The 17,921-nt window shown below is 50.5% G+C and overlaps 2 protein-coding genes across 4 annotated transcripts; both read right to left on the reverse strand.

Annotated features, from left to right (window-relative positions):
• Window positions 1–1,562: 1,562 nt before the first annotated feature.
• On the reverse strand, window positions 1,563–4,491 carry LOC119095900 (esterase OVCA2). Of its 2 annotated transcripts, none has more exons than XM_037218758.1 (4): window positions 4,344–4,491; window positions 3,680–3,880; window positions 2,978–3,118; window positions 1,563–2,188 (listed from the first exon to the last, which is right to left on the reverse strand). In XM_037218758.1, exons 1-4 carry the CDS (start codon window positions 4,483–4,485, stop codon window positions 2,052–2,054), a joined length of 621 nt encoding a protein of 206 aa, XP_037074653.1. In that variant the 5' UTR covers window positions 4,486–4,491; the 3' UTR covers window positions 1,563–2,051. The 2 variants fall into 2 exon arrangements, with proteins under 2 accessions (XP_037074653.1, XP_037074652.1); XM_037218757.1 differs by having other exon boundaries at window positions 3,680–3,883.
• Window positions 4,492–10,493: 6,002 nt separating this feature from the next.
• On the reverse strand, window positions 10,494–17,395 carry LOC119095387 (arrestin domain-containing protein 17). Of its 2 annotated transcripts, XM_037218237.1 has the most exons (5): window positions 16,060–17,395; window positions 14,385–14,602; window positions 13,605–13,787; window positions 12,433–12,606; window positions 10,494–11,443 (listed from the first exon to the last, which is right to left on the reverse strand). In XM_037218237.1, the coding sequence occupies exons 1-5, from the start codon at window positions 16,379–16,381 to the stop codon at window positions 11,375–11,377; spliced, it is 966 nt and encodes a 321-aa protein (XP_037074132.1). In that variant the 5' UTR covers window positions 16,382–17,395; the 3' UTR covers window positions 10,494–11,374. The 2 variants fall into 2 exon arrangements, with proteins under 2 accessions (XP_037074132.1, XP_037074131.1); XM_037218236.1 differs by lacking the exon at window positions 10,494–11,443 and having other exon boundaries at window positions 12,233–12,606.
• Window positions 17,396–17,921: the final 526 nt, after the last annotated feature.

Here is a 17,921-nt window from a genome sequence, read left to right on the forward strand (position 1 = left end):
GGTACGATTAAACTGCTTCCCCAGCGCAATCTTTTCGTGTGGTCACTTTCAGCTAAACTCTTCGAATATGTGTTGGCAGATGTGTCTTGTAAGTACGGTGTGTTCGTGTCCGTCGGTTAATTTATTTCTGTGTGTTATAATACAATCATTACCCTACATTGTTGACACCTAGAGGCTGCTGCAGAGCAAAACATGCCGGTTAGAAGCCATTGACGATACCGATCGGTGCAGGACAACTAATGACGATGGATGCAGTGAGCAGCCACAAGACCTTAACCAAAGTGGTATTTGACGATAGTCTTAACTCTTCTCACGTTTTGACGCTTCCGAAAGACGCCGTTGCATGTGTTTGTTAGCGGTGAATATTCTGGTTGACTTCCGAGGGCCGCAACACAGATAAAGGTCTTCGACTTCAAGGGGAGGTATGTATTGGGAGACAGTTTAAATAATCGATGTTAGACTTGTTAACATCACCGTTCTTCCAGTAACACCAATGCATACGACCCCGGGTTATATTGTCAGTTTTAACGAGGCATTCGCGCTACAATGTTACTGTTTTGCGGTAAAGCCAGGTGCATGGATCTCACAGGGCGTAACATCCAAACTGCATCACCAACGTTTGCCAAACTCACAGTACCGACGATGACGTTGAGTTGACGATGACTTGTCACGTTCCCTAACGAGGTGCTGGGATGTCTATTTCCGGGCGCGCGTTGGCTTGACGTCAGAGAACACGTTGCGGTGCGAGACGTCAGAAGTCAGGCAAGTCAAACAGTCTGGCGGTTTCCTTTTGGGCGTTTCGTGCACTCATCAGTCTTGGTACACCAGTAATGAGACCAGATCATGTCATTCTTTTGTGTCTTATTGCTTTTCCAAACACTTCGGACATCCCGAAGCCAGGAACAGGCCGAATGATTCGGCCTGTTAGTTGGCAGAATTCTGTAAGTCAGATCTTGATAAAATCAACTTCAGCGCGTCCAATTTCACCTCGACACATTGCACATCGTATCCACTGTCTTGAACAACCAAAAGAGGCTTCACCAGTCTCTGGACTTCGTTTTTGTTTTCACTCACCATTCTAGCCCGTCGCGATAAACCGAAATGTCACGAAACCGTGGAGACCTGGGAAAGTCGTTGGGTCTGCGATTATTGCTTTTCCTGTGTCTGATAAGTGTCTAACACACTTCGATAGGACAGTAGTAATAGCCTTATCCTCGGAGCATGCATGCATGGCCACTTTCAGTTGATAACCATGGTACGCTCATGTGCGGCCGTTAATTCAGTCGTCTGATCGTGCATAATTCACGCATGATCAGCACGAATTATGCATGAATTGCAAGTCAGCATGCAAGTCACGTCTCTTGTTTCGTTGCACTCGGTAACTTGAAGTGCACCGGTGCGCTCATTCCTAAAAAGGATTTAGCTTTGCTCCGCAATCTCAGAAAAGAACGGCAACTACTGGCCCATTCCAATAACGTGCGTGTCTTTCATCGTGCTGACAGATGTTGGGCACCACTCCATCCGTAATGTTCATACCTCGTCTCACTCCTGACATAAAACTGTAGGTTGAACATTGTTTATTAGGTTTCGTTTTCGACTCTGACGCGTCGGTTCTGCAAAACAAGTTTACATGCCTTTCAGTGACTTTTGAGCCCCAAATGGAGACGACGAAAAATCAGCATTTTATTGTTACATAGTTCATGCGTTACTTTGCCCGTATAACTTGCGCCATGTTTGCCTCCGTGACCAAGGCACATCTGAATTGCGCATTTGGAGACTAAACACGCACTGCATGACTAGTAACGGTGAGGAAAACCCGCACTGGAATGCAGTTCCACAGACCAGACACATAAAGTTGGTTCAACGCACGCACACACGCGACAAAACCAAACAAAATATACGTCCATGGGACGTAAGCGTGATTTGCGATCAGGCGTACGGACCCCGCGACACAGGCTATGAGACACAAAGCAGTTTCCATCACACGGCATGCGTGTCCAAACTCTGACACCTGCAATTGGCTACCAAACACATCCTACTGCAAGTGCGAGTTAACACTGTAGCCGCATTCGGTCAAGGAATTCGAGGTAGACGCCCTTGTCCTTCGACGTAGCAGGGATGTGATGTCCGCCGCTGTGATTCAAAACGGCGACATCTGTGTAGCATTTCAGCAAGTCTTCACTCATTTCTGGAACAGGAGAGCGGTGAAGCATCAGATGAGGTCGCCTCCTTCCCGTTTCAAAAGAAACGAGCCATTGTACTATCCTGTCCTATTCCTTCCGAGAAGCTGAGACACACAGGTGTCCACCTTAACGAGAAATGCGCACTGAAAACAAAACTTTAATATGGGATCCTTAACCTATCCACATGCACGCACGCGCGCGCGCACGCAGGCACCCACGCCCGCAGGCACGCACGCACGCACGCACGAAAACGCGCATACCACGCTTTCGTCCATAGTACAACCAGGTCGGTACTGGTGATGCCGCCTAGCGGTATGATCAAAAGTTCCCAGGCATCAGAGTCCGCTGCGCGATAGTCCGGCATGACCAATACCATTGACAACAGTACCACCGTCCTCTCGCGGGCGGCCTGTACTGCTGGTCTGCCGACTTAGGTGATCATCCGGTCTGTGTCCCTGAACACGCGCAGCCAGCACCACTCGTCCCTCACCTTAAGTGGTCAGCTCTTCTCTGTCCCTGGACACGTGCATCCTGTACTGCTTTCTATTACCTTTGGATATACCACGGTCTGGGTCCCTGAACACGCGCAGCTCGTAATGCTCGTCCCTCACCTTTGAAGATCACCCGGCCTATGTTTGCAAACCCGCGCAGCACGTAGCACTCGTCCCTCGTCTTTGGAGATCGCCCGGTCTATGCTCCCGAACACGTGCAGCCCGTGCTGCTTGTCTCTCCTCCTTGGAGATCACCTGGTCTGTGTCCCTGAGCACGTGCAGCTAATACTGCTCGTACCTCACCTTTGGAGATCACCCGGTCCGTGTCCCCGAACACATGAAGCGTGGGCAGCGTTATGCTCTCCTCGTAGAGCTTGGCGTGCGGCGCTGACCGGGACCGGAACCCGGCCACCAGGATGGCGAAACGGAAGCTCCAGTCCAGTTCTGCCCGCGCACGTGGGTACAGCGTTAGTCCTGAGCGCAGACTTTCGTCTTCTCTGCCCATTGCCGTGCTCTCTAGCCCCGGCTCGAAGGTAGCTGCATACTAATTGCTACATGTCTGTCCAAACTGCACGGTGGACTGACGAGCACAACCTTCCTCAAACAACAACTTCCGCACAGCGTTGTGAGCCGCCTCGCCTCCACACCGGCTGCCCTTACTTGCTTTGAACTCCACGAGCTCAGGAACTCAAGATAACTGCTTGTGGGATGCTCGAGCCACATTCCTTGGCGAAGAACTGACAGGATTAGTAATCAATTCATAAGCGAAAGATACACCAGGCTCATGAGGGCGTATATCCTGGCAGCCCCTTTCTCACATACATTGCATCATGTTGACTGAGTGCACATCTATGTCTACACATAACGACTTTCTATTCGATGCGCTGCAATGCTGAATGCATTGGAGTGCATCGTCCTTCAGCCCGCGGTCGGAGGCGTCCCTCGCCGCGCCGCCGGCCGCGCGGGCGGCGCACCTCGGCGCCGCCGGCCGCGCGGGCGGCGTACCTCCGCGCTGCTGGAGGGCGCAGAGCAGGCCGACGAGTGCCGCGCCCTGGCTGAAGCCCAGCACGCCGTCGATGGGCGCGTGCTCGAGCGCGGCGGCCCGCACTGTCGCCAGGCTCGCCTCGAAGCCGCGGCACAGCTCCGACTGCTGGCCGGCGCTGAACGAGTCGTCCGCGCCCGAGAACCACCAGCCGCGCTCGTCCGCTGCTGGCGGCAGCGGCGCCGGCGACGGTCAGGGGAGGGGGGGGGGGGGCTCTGGTTCGCACCTTTACACTGCGGCGGCAAGTACGACGATCGTGGCATTCCTGACGCCGCAGGAGCGCGGTGTGTCGGAGCGGGAAGTGGTGGGGGGGGGGGGGGGGGGGCACATGGAGCGGCTCTTTCTTGGTCAGGGCGCCAAATGTTGGTGCTCTCTAGACTACGCTAGCTTCGGGGAAACACTGCTTGTCACTTTATATATCAACCATGTCCTCAGTATTAGCTGTCACGCATTCAACATCACACAAGATGACAGGCACAGGCAGTTGTAGCCTGCTCAGTCCAACACAGGGACTGTGTTGGACTGAGCAGGATGAAAATGAATGAAAACACTATTTTGGCATGTGCTTGCTCACGCCTGAGCTAAAACAAAAACATCGCCAGTGGGCCCACTAAAGCTTGCAATTACCAGAGTTGGCTTCATCTGGTTTTGATGGCACCACCAGCGGCGCCGATATGAACACGGGGTCAATGTGCCTCTTTGTCAGCTTGCGAAAGGCACCAGATTTCTCCCGGCAGGAGGAAGCATTCTGCCGATAGCCGTGGATCATCAGCACCTGGAAGGACAGATCACAAATTTGTTTATGCCGGTGAGATGATAATGAAAATGGTTATGCGTACTGATGGAGTCAACTGCACAACTAATGATAAGTGTAGTGATGACAAAAGGCGTTGCACAGTACATATCTGACAAACTATATGATGCATCCAATGTCAAGCAGTTTCAGGAAATCTAAGTAAAGACTGAGCCATAAGAACATGGAAGACAAAGCAGCACCAAAATCACAGTCTCAACCTCCACTGCCTCATTCACTCATCTCTCCATATCTATATATTACCAGGAAGTAAGGAAAACACTCCAACAACATTAATGAGCCAATGACAGCCAGTCTGAAATATTTACAATCAAAGATTTTGTGAACATTTGGCTTGCAGTGACTAAGTATGGAATCATAAGTATTAAGTTCAGGGTTGTACAGTCACGTTTCTTGCAGATAAAGTAAACATGGGCATTTTACAAAGCCAGCCCAGAAACTGCTGATAATACCTTGGCCACATGATTTCAGCATATTTGGGTATGGCCAATGCTTTCAAATAAAGAACTGCAATCAGAGATTATTTCTAATACTGTAACCTGGATATCAAGTTGCATCTTGACTGCCACATTGAGGTATTCACTAGCATGGCCACTACCTCAGCATCTCTTTGAATTGGACTCTAGCCCTTATCAAATTCAATGGATGCGGTTGTGGCTAAAAGGTTCTGAGTAAATTGAACTTGGAGGCAAGATGAGATTTAAGGTTTAGTACCTTCAGTTGATGAGAAGAAAACAAACTGATGGCACCATCTGAATAAGTGCAGATGAATACATCTGCAGTTGCAGACACCTTGGCATATATTGAAATATATTGTGATGCATAATGTTGCATGTTGTATTGAGAACAAATACAATTTCTTGATATCTATCACTTGAACACAAACCATCCACAGGCATGACTTCAGCAAACTGGGTCATGATCATTGGAGACCAATCCACAGTTATGTTCTGTTTGTATGTATGTTCTGTATTCTCCATGCCTCCACAACCCACTTCTCAATGGGTATTAGTGTGCTATGTTCTTTGACAGACAACTACCTTTGTCTTAAATATAACATCTTCATAATCTGCACCAGCCCACTCACATTTTTTGTAATATCATCCTAGTACTCAGGAGTAATAAGTACAGATTTTGCAGCTCAACACCCACTGGTAGTGAGTGACCTTAAACATGCAATAAGAGATTATTAATTGGAGTAGTCAGGTTATCCAGAATGTGTTTCTTTTCATTCATTTCAATTTTAAGGGGAAACAGATTTATATCAGATCAACCTTCTTGGAACAAGTTACCCATGGTATAAAAGTCCTGAAAGTACACAAGTTCTGACCTTCATTCCAGATGCAAACACACATTTTTATTTGGGGGCAATCATTTGGTACCACTCTCCAACAACAAGTATTGTGTCCTGCTTCATCCTTTCATCACTTTCAGCAGAAATTTTGAAGGTAGGATGCATCTTTCCACAGATGCCTGACTCATTCCACAATGGTAATCACACCATGGGCAGAGAAAGCTTATCCAACCTCCTGTCACATCTCCCTTATTTGACCCCAGTGTGTCTCTCTACACTTAAGCCATCCAGATAAATGAGTGGTTGTTATTGCCCTGGCAAAGTGATTTAATCCATTTAGAGCATATACCATTAGTTTTGATTACCTGATGCAGGTGAGTGACAACACAAGTTGTTGGTCTCATATCACCTGCACTACAGACTGGCAGCGCATATAATACATAATGCAGGACACAAGAGATGTTAACTACAGCCAACCAAAGCAGCGTCAGATCCCACGCCCAAGTCACACCCACCCACACGCCCGGGACCAAGCATCGGACGTACCCGTAATGGTCTAGTGTTGTTAGACATTGGCTCTGTGTTGAAATCTGCACGTGAGCATGAACGACACGCGCAGTCCTCGATTACACGAAAATCCTCCTTCGACCGTTAGCACATACACCACGCCGCCTCCCCCTCCCTCAATAATCCCTCCGGCCCCCTCCCCGCTTCCTTTCCTCCAGCAGTCTTGCTCGCTAAAACGCCGGCGAATATTGTCATAGCTGCGCTAGATTAGGAAGCAAAACCTTGGGATAATTATATTTCTTGATATATCGTCATGGTATGCGCTCTCTTTCTTAAGATAGATATATAACTCTTAATTGATTTTCTAAATTTATTTTGTGACATAGCAGGCAGTGTTTATTGAGGCAGAAAACCTATTGCGTTACAGCAGGTGTGTTTGCAGTACCGAATGACGCGCATGCAGGCCCGCAGCCAGACCAAGCTCCCAGGGGAGAGGGTGCCCTAGCACTCCAGCAAAAGGCGGACACTTGTCTTATACACTTTTACCGGGCTGGGACAATTACATTTTTCAGTCGTTTTTTTAACACATTGTTGCAAACCAAGTAAAATCTTAACACCAGAAAATACTTTTTCCAATCCTCTTGAAAGCCCGAAGTGCAACTTTAGGGTTGGACGGAATAAGGCTGGTGTTGCATCCCAGATCCCAGGAGATGCGCGGGCACCCAATGCATTCGCCTGGCTACGGGTCTGTGAGCTATGTCTGTATGGAACTGCCGCTTACTTCGCGTACGTTTGTGAGCGCGGAAAGTCCGATTATTGGAGTTGATGGAATCACCTAATTTAGTCCATGGAGGTATACTGGGAGAAGCAGCGACGCATTCGAGCATAATTGAATTCCACAGTTACTAGCAAATTATGTGGACAGCAGCATCATCATCAAGTACTCCATCGAAATGCCGATAGCATCATTGGCATAAATGTGGCGTTTCTTCTGCACGTTTTGTGTTTCTTGTATTTAAATGCGTCTCAAGTCAGCGCTTTGGGTATACAGTAAGCCACCACAACTTGGAGACGTCCATATATTACGTTACCCATGGAGCGTGAGGGACGTATGGACGGAGAATAACCGAAGGAAAGCAAGGGAAAAGGGGAATCAACAACGTGGCGTTACGCTTAGGCGTGATTGCCAGTCATACTTACGGACCGTCCTTAAACCATGTTACGCAATTTTGGCACATTCAACCCGCGCGCTGGTTACGCAGGGCGAGACCCTCTCCCTCTGACTACACTGTGTTAGTGTGGCGTCCCGAAAAGTAAGGTCCCATTGTTTCCTAATTGACCTGGAGATGCAAACAAATCATGGCGTGCTCCATGCCATGACAGGGAGTCGACGGCATCTGGCTCTAACTTTTAATTGTATTTTATTTTTTGGCATGAACTGCAACCACACATGAACGTAACATTGCACTGTCCATCCTCCCCCTTCCCCTTGTTGCGCTTACGCCACGCGTCATCCGAGATGCGCCACTTTACATATTTTCGTGGGGACCTGAGCCTCCCAATGCTCTGCTGAGCCCCTTCAACGCATTTGAGCTAGGAGGAAATACTGGGCCAAATGTATGCGGAACAATTATCTTAACTATTGGTACCGTAGTTAGTAGCCAACCAAACTAATCACTATTAGAATCATGTTAATTTGTATTAAATAGTGTCCTGCAGGTACACTGGCGCCGGCAGGGGGTACAGGGGCAGGCCTCCCCCCCTCCCTGTTAGATTCAGAGGGACCCGATGTGCCCCTCAGGACCTCAGGACTTGCGATTAAGGGGACGATTGGAAGGCCTAAGTGCACGAAAAACTGATCGTGGTCTTATTCAGGGGCCCCGATTTGCGGGGATGGGCCCTCAAGTTAGTCAGAGAGCCCTTTGCACCGATCAGGGACCCCTAAGTCGACAAGGACCTATATGTCGGCCTAGCACCACCAGTATCACACAGTCGGCTCCGTGTCGGTATGGACCTGAGAGCCCACTTTCCAAACAGTTGCAAATCCGGGGTCAGCTATTTACACTGGTCGGGCTCCGGTGTTTATCATGGGCTCACAGTGTCTTACAGGGGGTCCTGTGTTCGTAAGCGGTCCGAGCCTACCAAAAGCAGTGTTCGATGATGCCCGAGGAGGGGCCCGGGGGGCCCATCGGAAACGACGATCAAGGGTTTGGTTGGAAGGTGTAAGGGCCCGAAGGACTGGCTGTAGGTCACATAAAGAATCGCCGCCCGTAGGGTAGTGACCTGAAATATCAGTCAGGACCAAAGATCAGGACCCGACCAGACTTGGACCCAGCCCCCCCCCCCCCTCCCGTAGTGCCGTTGCAAGTGAACGAGACCTAAAGATATGGCGATACTTATATGAAAACTGGTCTCAAGTACGAGATCTGCGGCGTTGCTTGGGAAGAATAAGGTATAAAAATGTCAATCGCATCTCCAATATGCTTTAGAAAGTTTCACGTGTGGCCCCCGTGCTCCCTTCTACACCCTGTTCCGCTGTTCCTTTCTCACCTAGGAAGCAAGGATGCAGGCTGGGGGAAGCAGATTCACTCCCCCTCCCCTTGTGTTCTGAGGAGCCTCTCGGGACCTCTCTACCGACGGGCAAGGGCCCGAATGGACGTCCCGATGGGCCGGCCGGAGGTCGCACTAAAGGCCCGCAGCATTGCGGTTTTCGCATGCATTCTGAGGGCCTTTTGCCCAGCGGCCCTTAATTCGGTCAAAGGCCACCAATACCGCACAGTCGAGCCGCGTTAGTATGTGGGCCCATTTTCCAACCTGAGCAAGACCGGGCTTGCAAAGTCTGGTCGAAAGCATCTTGCATTGGTTGATACTCTTGTCGGCGGGGGGGGCCCGCAGTGCTTGAGAGCTTCCTTTGTCGGTAAGGGGCACCGAGTTAGCTAGGGGTCCCATCTGTTGAGCAAAGACTGGGACCGCACCTTAAATATCAGGAAGCATTCTGTGCTGGCCGATAAATGACAATAAAGGCGATGAAGAGAATGTGACCATAAAGGGATTGTGAGACGTGACACTTAAATTTTTATATTTACCAAATATTGCAATATAACGCTTCGTGTCTTTGGCTGGATGGGAAGAAGAAAGTGCTGGTGGCAGAGCATATTCCGAAAGGTAGGGCGTGTGCGAATTTAGTTTCAAGTCTGCTCGATCAATCACAGAAAACGGTTGCGCCTTAAGCAACTACGTTCCACCTTATCCCGAAAAGCGGTTTATTGTTCTTTTGATACCGAGGTCACCTTAATTCGACATCTTTGAAAATCCAGTGTTATGGATAGATTGAAAAGCCTCAAATGGGCCATGCAGTTAAAAAAACTTAACCCAATCATGAAGCAAATGTGACTGCAAAAGTAGTAAAAACAACTGAAAATTGCGATTATATGACACGATGATCTACTTTGTACGAAGAAATTATAAAATAGTGCGTTGCCATAGAAGCATATCAAATCATGTTTACGCTGCTGAGGAGAGCCACAGATGGAGGATGTTTAAAAACGTTTTAAAGTATTTTTCAACATTTTTCATCACCGCATTTTAAAATGTTTCGATCATCGCGCATAGTCAGTGTAGTGACCCGTTGGCTCCGCACATCCAAACCATGAAGGCGAGGTAGTAGAACAGAAGACAGTAACGTAGCGTCACCAACAATGTCTGTATTGGTATATTTCTGTGCTCACGCGCAGGACAGCTCCACTGCACAGATCATTGAGCGCTCCTACTGCACGAGGCCGTGTATTAAGCCCTTACGACGGTTATGGCTCGAGCTAGCCGTATTATCACAACAAAAACATCATCTGAGTTGCATTTGGAACAGAAAAACACGAATCGCCTAGGCCTGTACTCGAAATGCTGGCTAATAAGAAGAACATTACAAAGCTCTTTGGTGGGGGGGCGAGGTCAAAAATAACAGTTCCTGAAACCGTAAAGCTTTCTTCTACGATCTCAACGAATTCGGTACGTGTGTCTTCCACTTTATTTGTGGCAAAGCAATAGTCGCTTCTATCAGGGATGGGGTTCGATACCGTGGTGAGATGATGTTTGTCCATGCTTCTCAACTTAGCCATATCATCTAGCTGCAACCTGGAGAGACAACGCTGCCCACCGCAGCTCGAGTACGAATAAAGATATAAACCAAAGGTCCGCAGTCCAGACCTTTGATGGCTATTTTGGCAGCTCAGTTGTTTACAGCACATCTCTTTCGAATCGCAAACCCGTGGCGGGGTGGGTTCGAGTCACTTAGGCGTTCGCTATTGGCCTCTGGGTGGGATGACCTGCTGCCGGTGGCCTTAAGCCTCACGATCGAACGGTGAGGTCTGGGCTCACACAACCACTGCTTCACAATCGCGAAGACTCTGATCCCAGAAATACATCCCGTCGAAATGTTGGGACCATATCTTAACAAGGTACAAAAATTTGGGATTTTGGTCCAGTGTGGAGGGAGCTGAAACAACCCTTGCGGGCTGAATCCCTCTCCAAACAGATGCAAAGCACCACCAATGACCTTGTGCTCCGGCTTCGATTCTTATAAGACGTCTTTACACACGTACAAAATGGTCGACGGATATAAATATAACATAAAAACGGAATACACGCACGTACTGTATAAATACTACTCCAATTGCCGATACACCCCAGTATACAACACAGTCAATAAATAATAACACCCGCCATCTTGATTCGCAGGATAACAAAATCACATCCTCTTCGAAGCAAGCGTGTTCATTCATGTAGCAAAATCGCAGTCTGTCAGTCTTGACGCCTCAACTTCCGTTGACACATACAAAACCAGCATCGATAAGACGTCCTGGCACATATTCCGGTTCCACCAACCGCGGGCAGTCACGGACTGTAGCTCGCAGTTCGACGTGAGAGAGTTTGCTGGGCCGTCTGCTCGCTGTGGACAATCACAAACTGTAGCCCATAGTTCGAAGTGAGAGAGTTCGCTGGGCCGTCTGCTCGCTGTGGGACGGTACCGCGCCGCGGACGGTCCGCTCAGTGGGGCCTCAACGCCACCGTCCCGATGGTCACCGGCACGTGGAGGTGAATGCCACCGGTCGAGACCTGCGGAAAGGCGAGGAGGTCACTGATGGCCACTGGCAGGGGCATCGCAACAGGGCTCATGGCCCTGAAGTTTTGCGAGACTCTGCTAGTGACAGCCGTGATCGCTTCGTTTCGGCAGTAGTGTCCTCAAATAATCTGTTTGCACGCTAGATTGGCGGCATGGATGCCCCGCCATCAGCTGACCTCAGGTGTCGAGCTGTGGTGAAGCACCAGGTCACTGCTGGTCACTAGAGATCACCGCTGGTCACTGCCGCGACGCGGTCACAGAGAAGGCGCTGGGCACCCAGGCAACGGTCTAACCCGGATTAGCTTGTGGTCACCGTGTGTGTGTGTGTGGGCGCTAAACGACCTGCTAGCATGCTTCCCCTGTACAACAGCTGTCCAGATAGCTACAAACTCTGCCTGGACTCCGGACTTTTTCCTACATTCGTATTCCAGCTCCAAGGGACAATCTTGTGTCGGTACACTGCTGCTGGATGATGTGGCTGGTTTAAAATGCACAGCAAGTTGCAATTCACTGCGGTATGTCGGTGCAGTCATGGCAGTGAAGGCCGGTGCCTCGTCAGTTGCGCTGGTGTTTTCAGTGGGTATCAGGCTGGCCACATCATCTGGCGGCAACACTGCAGCACGTGTCCGTCGTAGTTGGAAAATGGGAGTAACATCACAAGCGTATCATTTTCCCGCGATATGCGTAAACTGCATGTGTACAATCAATGTGGTCCTCCTGTAAATAAGTATATTACGGTTTGCGCATATTGGCCTAGTTTTTATATCCGGACTGTACGGCGACTGCCTTGCATACAAGACTACCATGAAAAAGCCTGCTGGCGGGTTACGCCTGCTCCATCTGTTCGCACAGCGGTAACAGGTAGCACAGAGAAGCACTGTATTTTAGTGAGTGTGTACGAAAACACAAGCCTACAAAGTCCTCGGCTCCTTCCTTGCCGCCGGTACCAATGCTGAGCAGACCGACCGGGTTCGCCACAGACCTTGACGTAGTGGGAGACGGTGATGATGCGGCAGACGTCCTCCTCGACGCTAGCCTCGCCGCTGGGCACGGGCAGCCGCAGGACGCGCCAGCTGGCGGCGACGCGGCCCGGCTTGAGCACTGACAGCACCTGCTTCTTCTCTTGAGTGAACGCGCCGGCCCGGAACACGGTCCGCTGCAGGGGTAACATCACTAGCGGTGACACCTCTGGGCTTCTTGGGGAAGGGGTGACGGAAAGCGATTTTGAGGTTAGTCATCCCTACACAGTTGCCATCAATCCTCCGATGATATGTACAGCTCCGTTTGCATCAAGTGCACGCGTTCATCGTAGGCCGAGAGCAATAAAGGAACATGAGTATCACATCAAGATGAGCAAAAGTGGAGACTTAGGACTGCCGGCACTCTGGACTGAGACATGCTCTTTCAGAGGCACGGTGATGATGCGACACGGAAAGCTTCACCCATGAGAGCCATCCAACAGAGGGATGGCCGACGGTAGATGGAGAAGGAAGGCACAGGCTGGCTGCACTGCCTCCATGGGGAGTATCGGGGTGGCGGGGGCGGGGCTACATGGGGGCGGGTATCGGGGTGCACTGCCTTACTGGGGAGTTAGGGTGGGGATCGGACTACACTGCCCCACTGGGGAGTTAGGGCGGGTATCGGGGTGCACTGCCCCACTGGGGAGTTAGGGCGGTTATCGGGGCGCACTGCCTTGCTGGGGAGCTAGGGCGGTATCGGGCAACACTGCCCCACTGGGGAGTTAGGGCGGGTATCAGGATGCACTGTCCCGCTGGAGAGTTAGGGCGGGGGTCGTCACGCCTTGTCATGAAGAAAGGATGGACCATGGGGAAGGAAGAGATGGAAACGTCATGTCGCGAGCAGAAAAGGAGGAGTGGGGGTTATGTCATGAGATAAACCAAATGAAAGCCAGCTTGAACAGTCATGGAGGGGCACGAGCAAACAAAAAACGTACCCATATGGACGTCACATGTGTAATTTCGTCAGTCACGTCAAACGCACGTTATTGGCGCCTCATGACGGAAACGTCATTATTGTAAAACGTGCTATGGTTGAAAAAACATAAGGTGGGCAATCACATCATACGAGTATGATACAGTTATTTCCGAGCACAAAACTGTCACTGACGGCTCGGATCACGCATCTCTTCCTCACCCTCTTCAGCTTCAGTCTTCCGTCGCCACTGGCCATCGCCTCCAGCACGCTCTGCGGGCCGTCTACCCATATCTCGATTGCCTCGCCGCCCGCGAAGCCGCTCTTCGGCATCGTCAGTGTGAAGCGCTTGCTGCTCGGGCCGAACAACGACCAGGCCGTCTTGCTCTCCAGCGTGACCGGCTTCTGCCGTGGGAGCAGGCGGTGCCCGGTGGTGAGGGTACGCGACACACAGGGTCGCGATACAGACCATACACTATTCAGCCAAAGGTGTCAAGCTATGGCTGTCGGGTGTTGACAGGCACGGACCCGGAGCCTTCAGCAAGCACTCAACCAGCTACCGTAGCCCCACCGAACCCGGATGACGTCACTCCGGATGACGTCGCTCCAGGTGACGTCACTTCAGATGATGTCTTTGCATACCAGTAGCAGCGAATGCGAACATATCCCACTCGGGGTTTGGTCGATATAACGTCTCAGGGTGTTTTATATATTGGTCATGATCAGGGGTATGGCATAAAGTAATTGAGCTTAGCAATGACTTGTGCGTAGATTGTGTACCCTCCCTGTCACACTCTGAGGTACAACACGAGGGGTTACGAAAAGCGCGCACCAAGTGCTGATTTAAATCGCCCTATCGCGAGACCCGGCACTTCTTGCTGCGACACGAATGGTTACGGCAGGCAAATGCGTTCACAAAGGATCAGGCAAACAGTTCACAAATGACGCAGCCCACCCCGAGTGCGCTCCGGCCTAGTCCGGGCGCGGTCCCTCTGCACTCACGCCGAGCCGCGGGTGTTCGTTGAGGTCGCGGTGGGGCGCCACAGTCAGCCTGCCGTCCACCTTGCCGTTGAAAGAGAACAGGCCGCTGCTGACCGCTCGCGCGCGGAAGGTGTACTTGACCTTGCCGTACGAGGCGCTCAGGGAGGGCGGCAGGCGGGACGGCAACTGGAAGCTGAAGGGCAGCTGGTGCTTACCCGGCATCAGGTCCCTCCCTGGATCTGCGACAAGGAGGTCAGGGTGAGGAACAACAAAGAGGTCGAGGGCTGTTCCAGCGGTGGTGCATGCTCGTCAAGAATGGCATGTAGGGTTGAAATGTTGGCATTCAGCAAGAGCATTTTGTTTGTATAGTCGCGTGATTACGATATGGCAGACGCGTGCTGCAATCACTGGAGTGATACAGTGCACGATAACAATGTTTACGCTATTCGTAATAGCATGGAAGCAGACCAAAACGCCTCTCGCCTGCATTCTCAACCTTGTAGTAAACGTAGATCCGCTGTAATTCTGTCGTGCAAATGTGGAAACGCGCATAGTTACGCCACAAGACGATGCGTAGCTTTACTATCGATGTATAAGTGCTCTAGAGGCCGTCATGATCGCCATGCTTAATCGTTTTCGAGCTACGTGAGCTTGAGCCAAATAAGATCACTTTTCGTGAACAGGACGCTTGGAAAATCATCATAATATCATATGTTAACAGCATGACCAAGTATGGTGTCCCTGCAGTGCGATGACGTGACACAGCCGTTTTATGACACACAGACCACCTTTCCATGACACACAGGCCACCTTTTCATGACACACAGACCACCTTTCCATGACAAACAGGCCACCTTTCCATGACACACAGACCACCTTTCCATGACACACAGGCCACCTTTTCATGACACACAGACCACCTTTCCATGACACACAGACCACCTTTTCATGGCACACAGACCACCTTTTCATGACACACAGACCACCTTTCCATGACACACAGGCCACCTTTTCATGACACACAGACCACCTTTTCATGACACACAGACCACCTTTTCATGACACACAGACCACCTTTTCATGACACACAGACCACCTTTTCATGTCACACGGGCCACCTTTTCATGACCCACAGACCACCTTTCCTGAAACATCTCATGTAGCGTTTCGTTTCAGTGGTCTACATTGTGTTGGAACCATTAACGACTGAATGCAGGCCTGACGACTGGAGTGAGTGGTGATAAGATGCAACAGCGTGTCATAGTTTTCCTGATTTATGTTCACCGTCCTCCGGTCTTCTCCTCCGAGCCAAAGACCAATTAAGCGCTGAGCATGCAAACATTTACACCTCCAGGTCCATGTTTGCACGCACATTTACACCTCCAGGTCCATGTTTGCACGCGCATTTACACTTCCTGACCCTCGTTTGCACGCACATTTACACCTCCAAGTCCATGTTCGCAAGCACATTCACACCTCCAGGCCCATGTTCGCACGCACATTTACACCTCCAGGTCCATGTTTGCATGCAAACATTTACACTTTCAGGTCCACGTTCGCACGCACATTTGTACCTCCAGGTCCATGTTCGCACGCACAACATGACTAAACACTGATTCATGTTGTGCGTGCGAACACACGCGCAAGACCACCGAGAGGGCACTGGTGGAGCCGGTCGATCATCGAAGAGACTTGCCTTTGATCAGGGTCAGCTTCTGACTGATGAGCCACACCTCATCTGAGTAGGAGGATGTGTCGTCGCCGCTCGAGGTCGTCCAGTACGTGGAGGCGACGCCTTCCACGGCGATGGATGCCCCTGGAATACGACAATGCTTAGGGAGGTGGCACTTTCTCAAAATCAGGGAGGATGGGGAGGACACGATGACCTCGGGACTTGCTGTTCCGGCATTCAGCGCCATGTTGAAATAGCTCCATGCTGAGTCATTTGAACATTGGACCCAGCCCTCGCAATCATGGCAAATTCTGGTGACGCCACATGCAGCCATTGTCATCGACATATCATCTGAAAGGTCAGGCTTCAGCACGGCGGGGAACCATCCCGTTGGTCAAGCATGTAATGCAGTGGACTACCAAGCGGTGGATGACATTTGGCCTGATGATGCGCGGTTGGGTTTCCCCGACAAGGAACAGAAGCTGTTGTCGCCAGTGGTTGCTCAAAGACGCGACATGATATGATGCACGGACGACATATGACACGGTACAAATCCATCAGCACTATTCGGCTTCAGTTTGTGGAGTTGAGGCTTCAGTATTGACTGTAAATTACTGGACTAACTGAACAAATTAAACTAAACTAATTGAACTAACAGAACTGACAATTCAGTTATAGTTTATGTCCACGCAACAGGCCATGCCTAGCCGGCACACTTAATCTGGTTGACCCATCATGTACAAAATTGGTGCTCAGGAAAATATTTATTTCAGGGTGCCTCTGGAAACAACACGCAAGACCAGCCTGAGCTACTTAACGGACGAAAGGAAAGTTGTGGCAAAAATATTTACCTTGTATCTACACATGGAACATGGTTTACGAAAACACAATTAGTGACTAAACGCTCACATCAATTTTGTCGTGTAGTGAGATTCCAGCTTGTGTTATATTTGTATCACAAACAACATGCCTCAGTTCATTCGCATGCCACAGAAGCGCCTCTGTTAGCTGATAGTGTAGAGAGAGAGAGAGAGAGAGAGAGAGAGAGAGAGAGAGAGAGAGAGAGAGAGAGAGAGAGAGAGAGAGAGAGAGAGAGAGAGAGGGAATACATGCAGATATGCACATATATATGTATATATGCATAGGTCATTCCTGTCTTGAGGACGACAAAGGATTGACGAAGTGTCCACTGAAAATAAAAACACGCTACAGAACTATGACCCGCATGGACCCTTCATGAGATCCGTATTCATCAAAACCAGCAATATCGGCGGCAGAACGTAGATATGCATCGGCATGATGCGCTCGCACACAACACTGACCAACCCTGCACAATCGGCACGAATCGCGCGCGGTTGAAGCTCACTTACCGGACAGCCGGTGGGGCTTCCGACCACCAACGTCGAGCACCACCACGCCACTGACGACGTCCCCGGGTCGGTAGGCGTCGTACCCATGCGGACTAGGCCGGAACGCGATGCCTGTGGACTTGATTCCCATTACCTGCAAGATGTAGGAGATGCAACCAGTGACCATGCATGTCCTGTCAGTGACCATGCATGCATGCATGTAGTTCTTTAATACACACGGGTGAAACCGAGAGGAAACGGCCCGAATTGTAGGTTGCATAAGTCACCATCGCTGCACGTGAAAAGACAGATGCCACATCTGATTTCAATAGTGCGTGTGTGTGTGTGTGTGTGTGTGTGTGTGTGTGTGTGTGTGTGTGTGTGTGTGTGTGCAATTTCAGTGCGTGCGTGCGTGCGTGCGTGCGTGCGTGCGTGCGTGCGTGCGTGCGTGGGCGTGGGCGACTCAGAGTGCAAAGCCCGCTTTCCTTTTTTCCCCCAGCAACTCAGATTTCTTGTCGAAACATCATGTTTCACGGA

This window comes from Pollicipes pollicipes, unplaced genomic scaffold, assembly GCF_011947565.3.
Source record: "Pollicipes pollicipes isolate AB1234 unplaced genomic scaffold, Ppol_2.1 Scaffold_4219;HRSCAF=4965_pilon_pilon_pilon, whole genome shotgun sequence".
Lineage (NCBI taxonomy): Eukaryota > Metazoa > Arthropoda > Thecostraca > Pollicipedomorpha > Pollicipedidae > Pollicipes > Pollicipes pollicipes.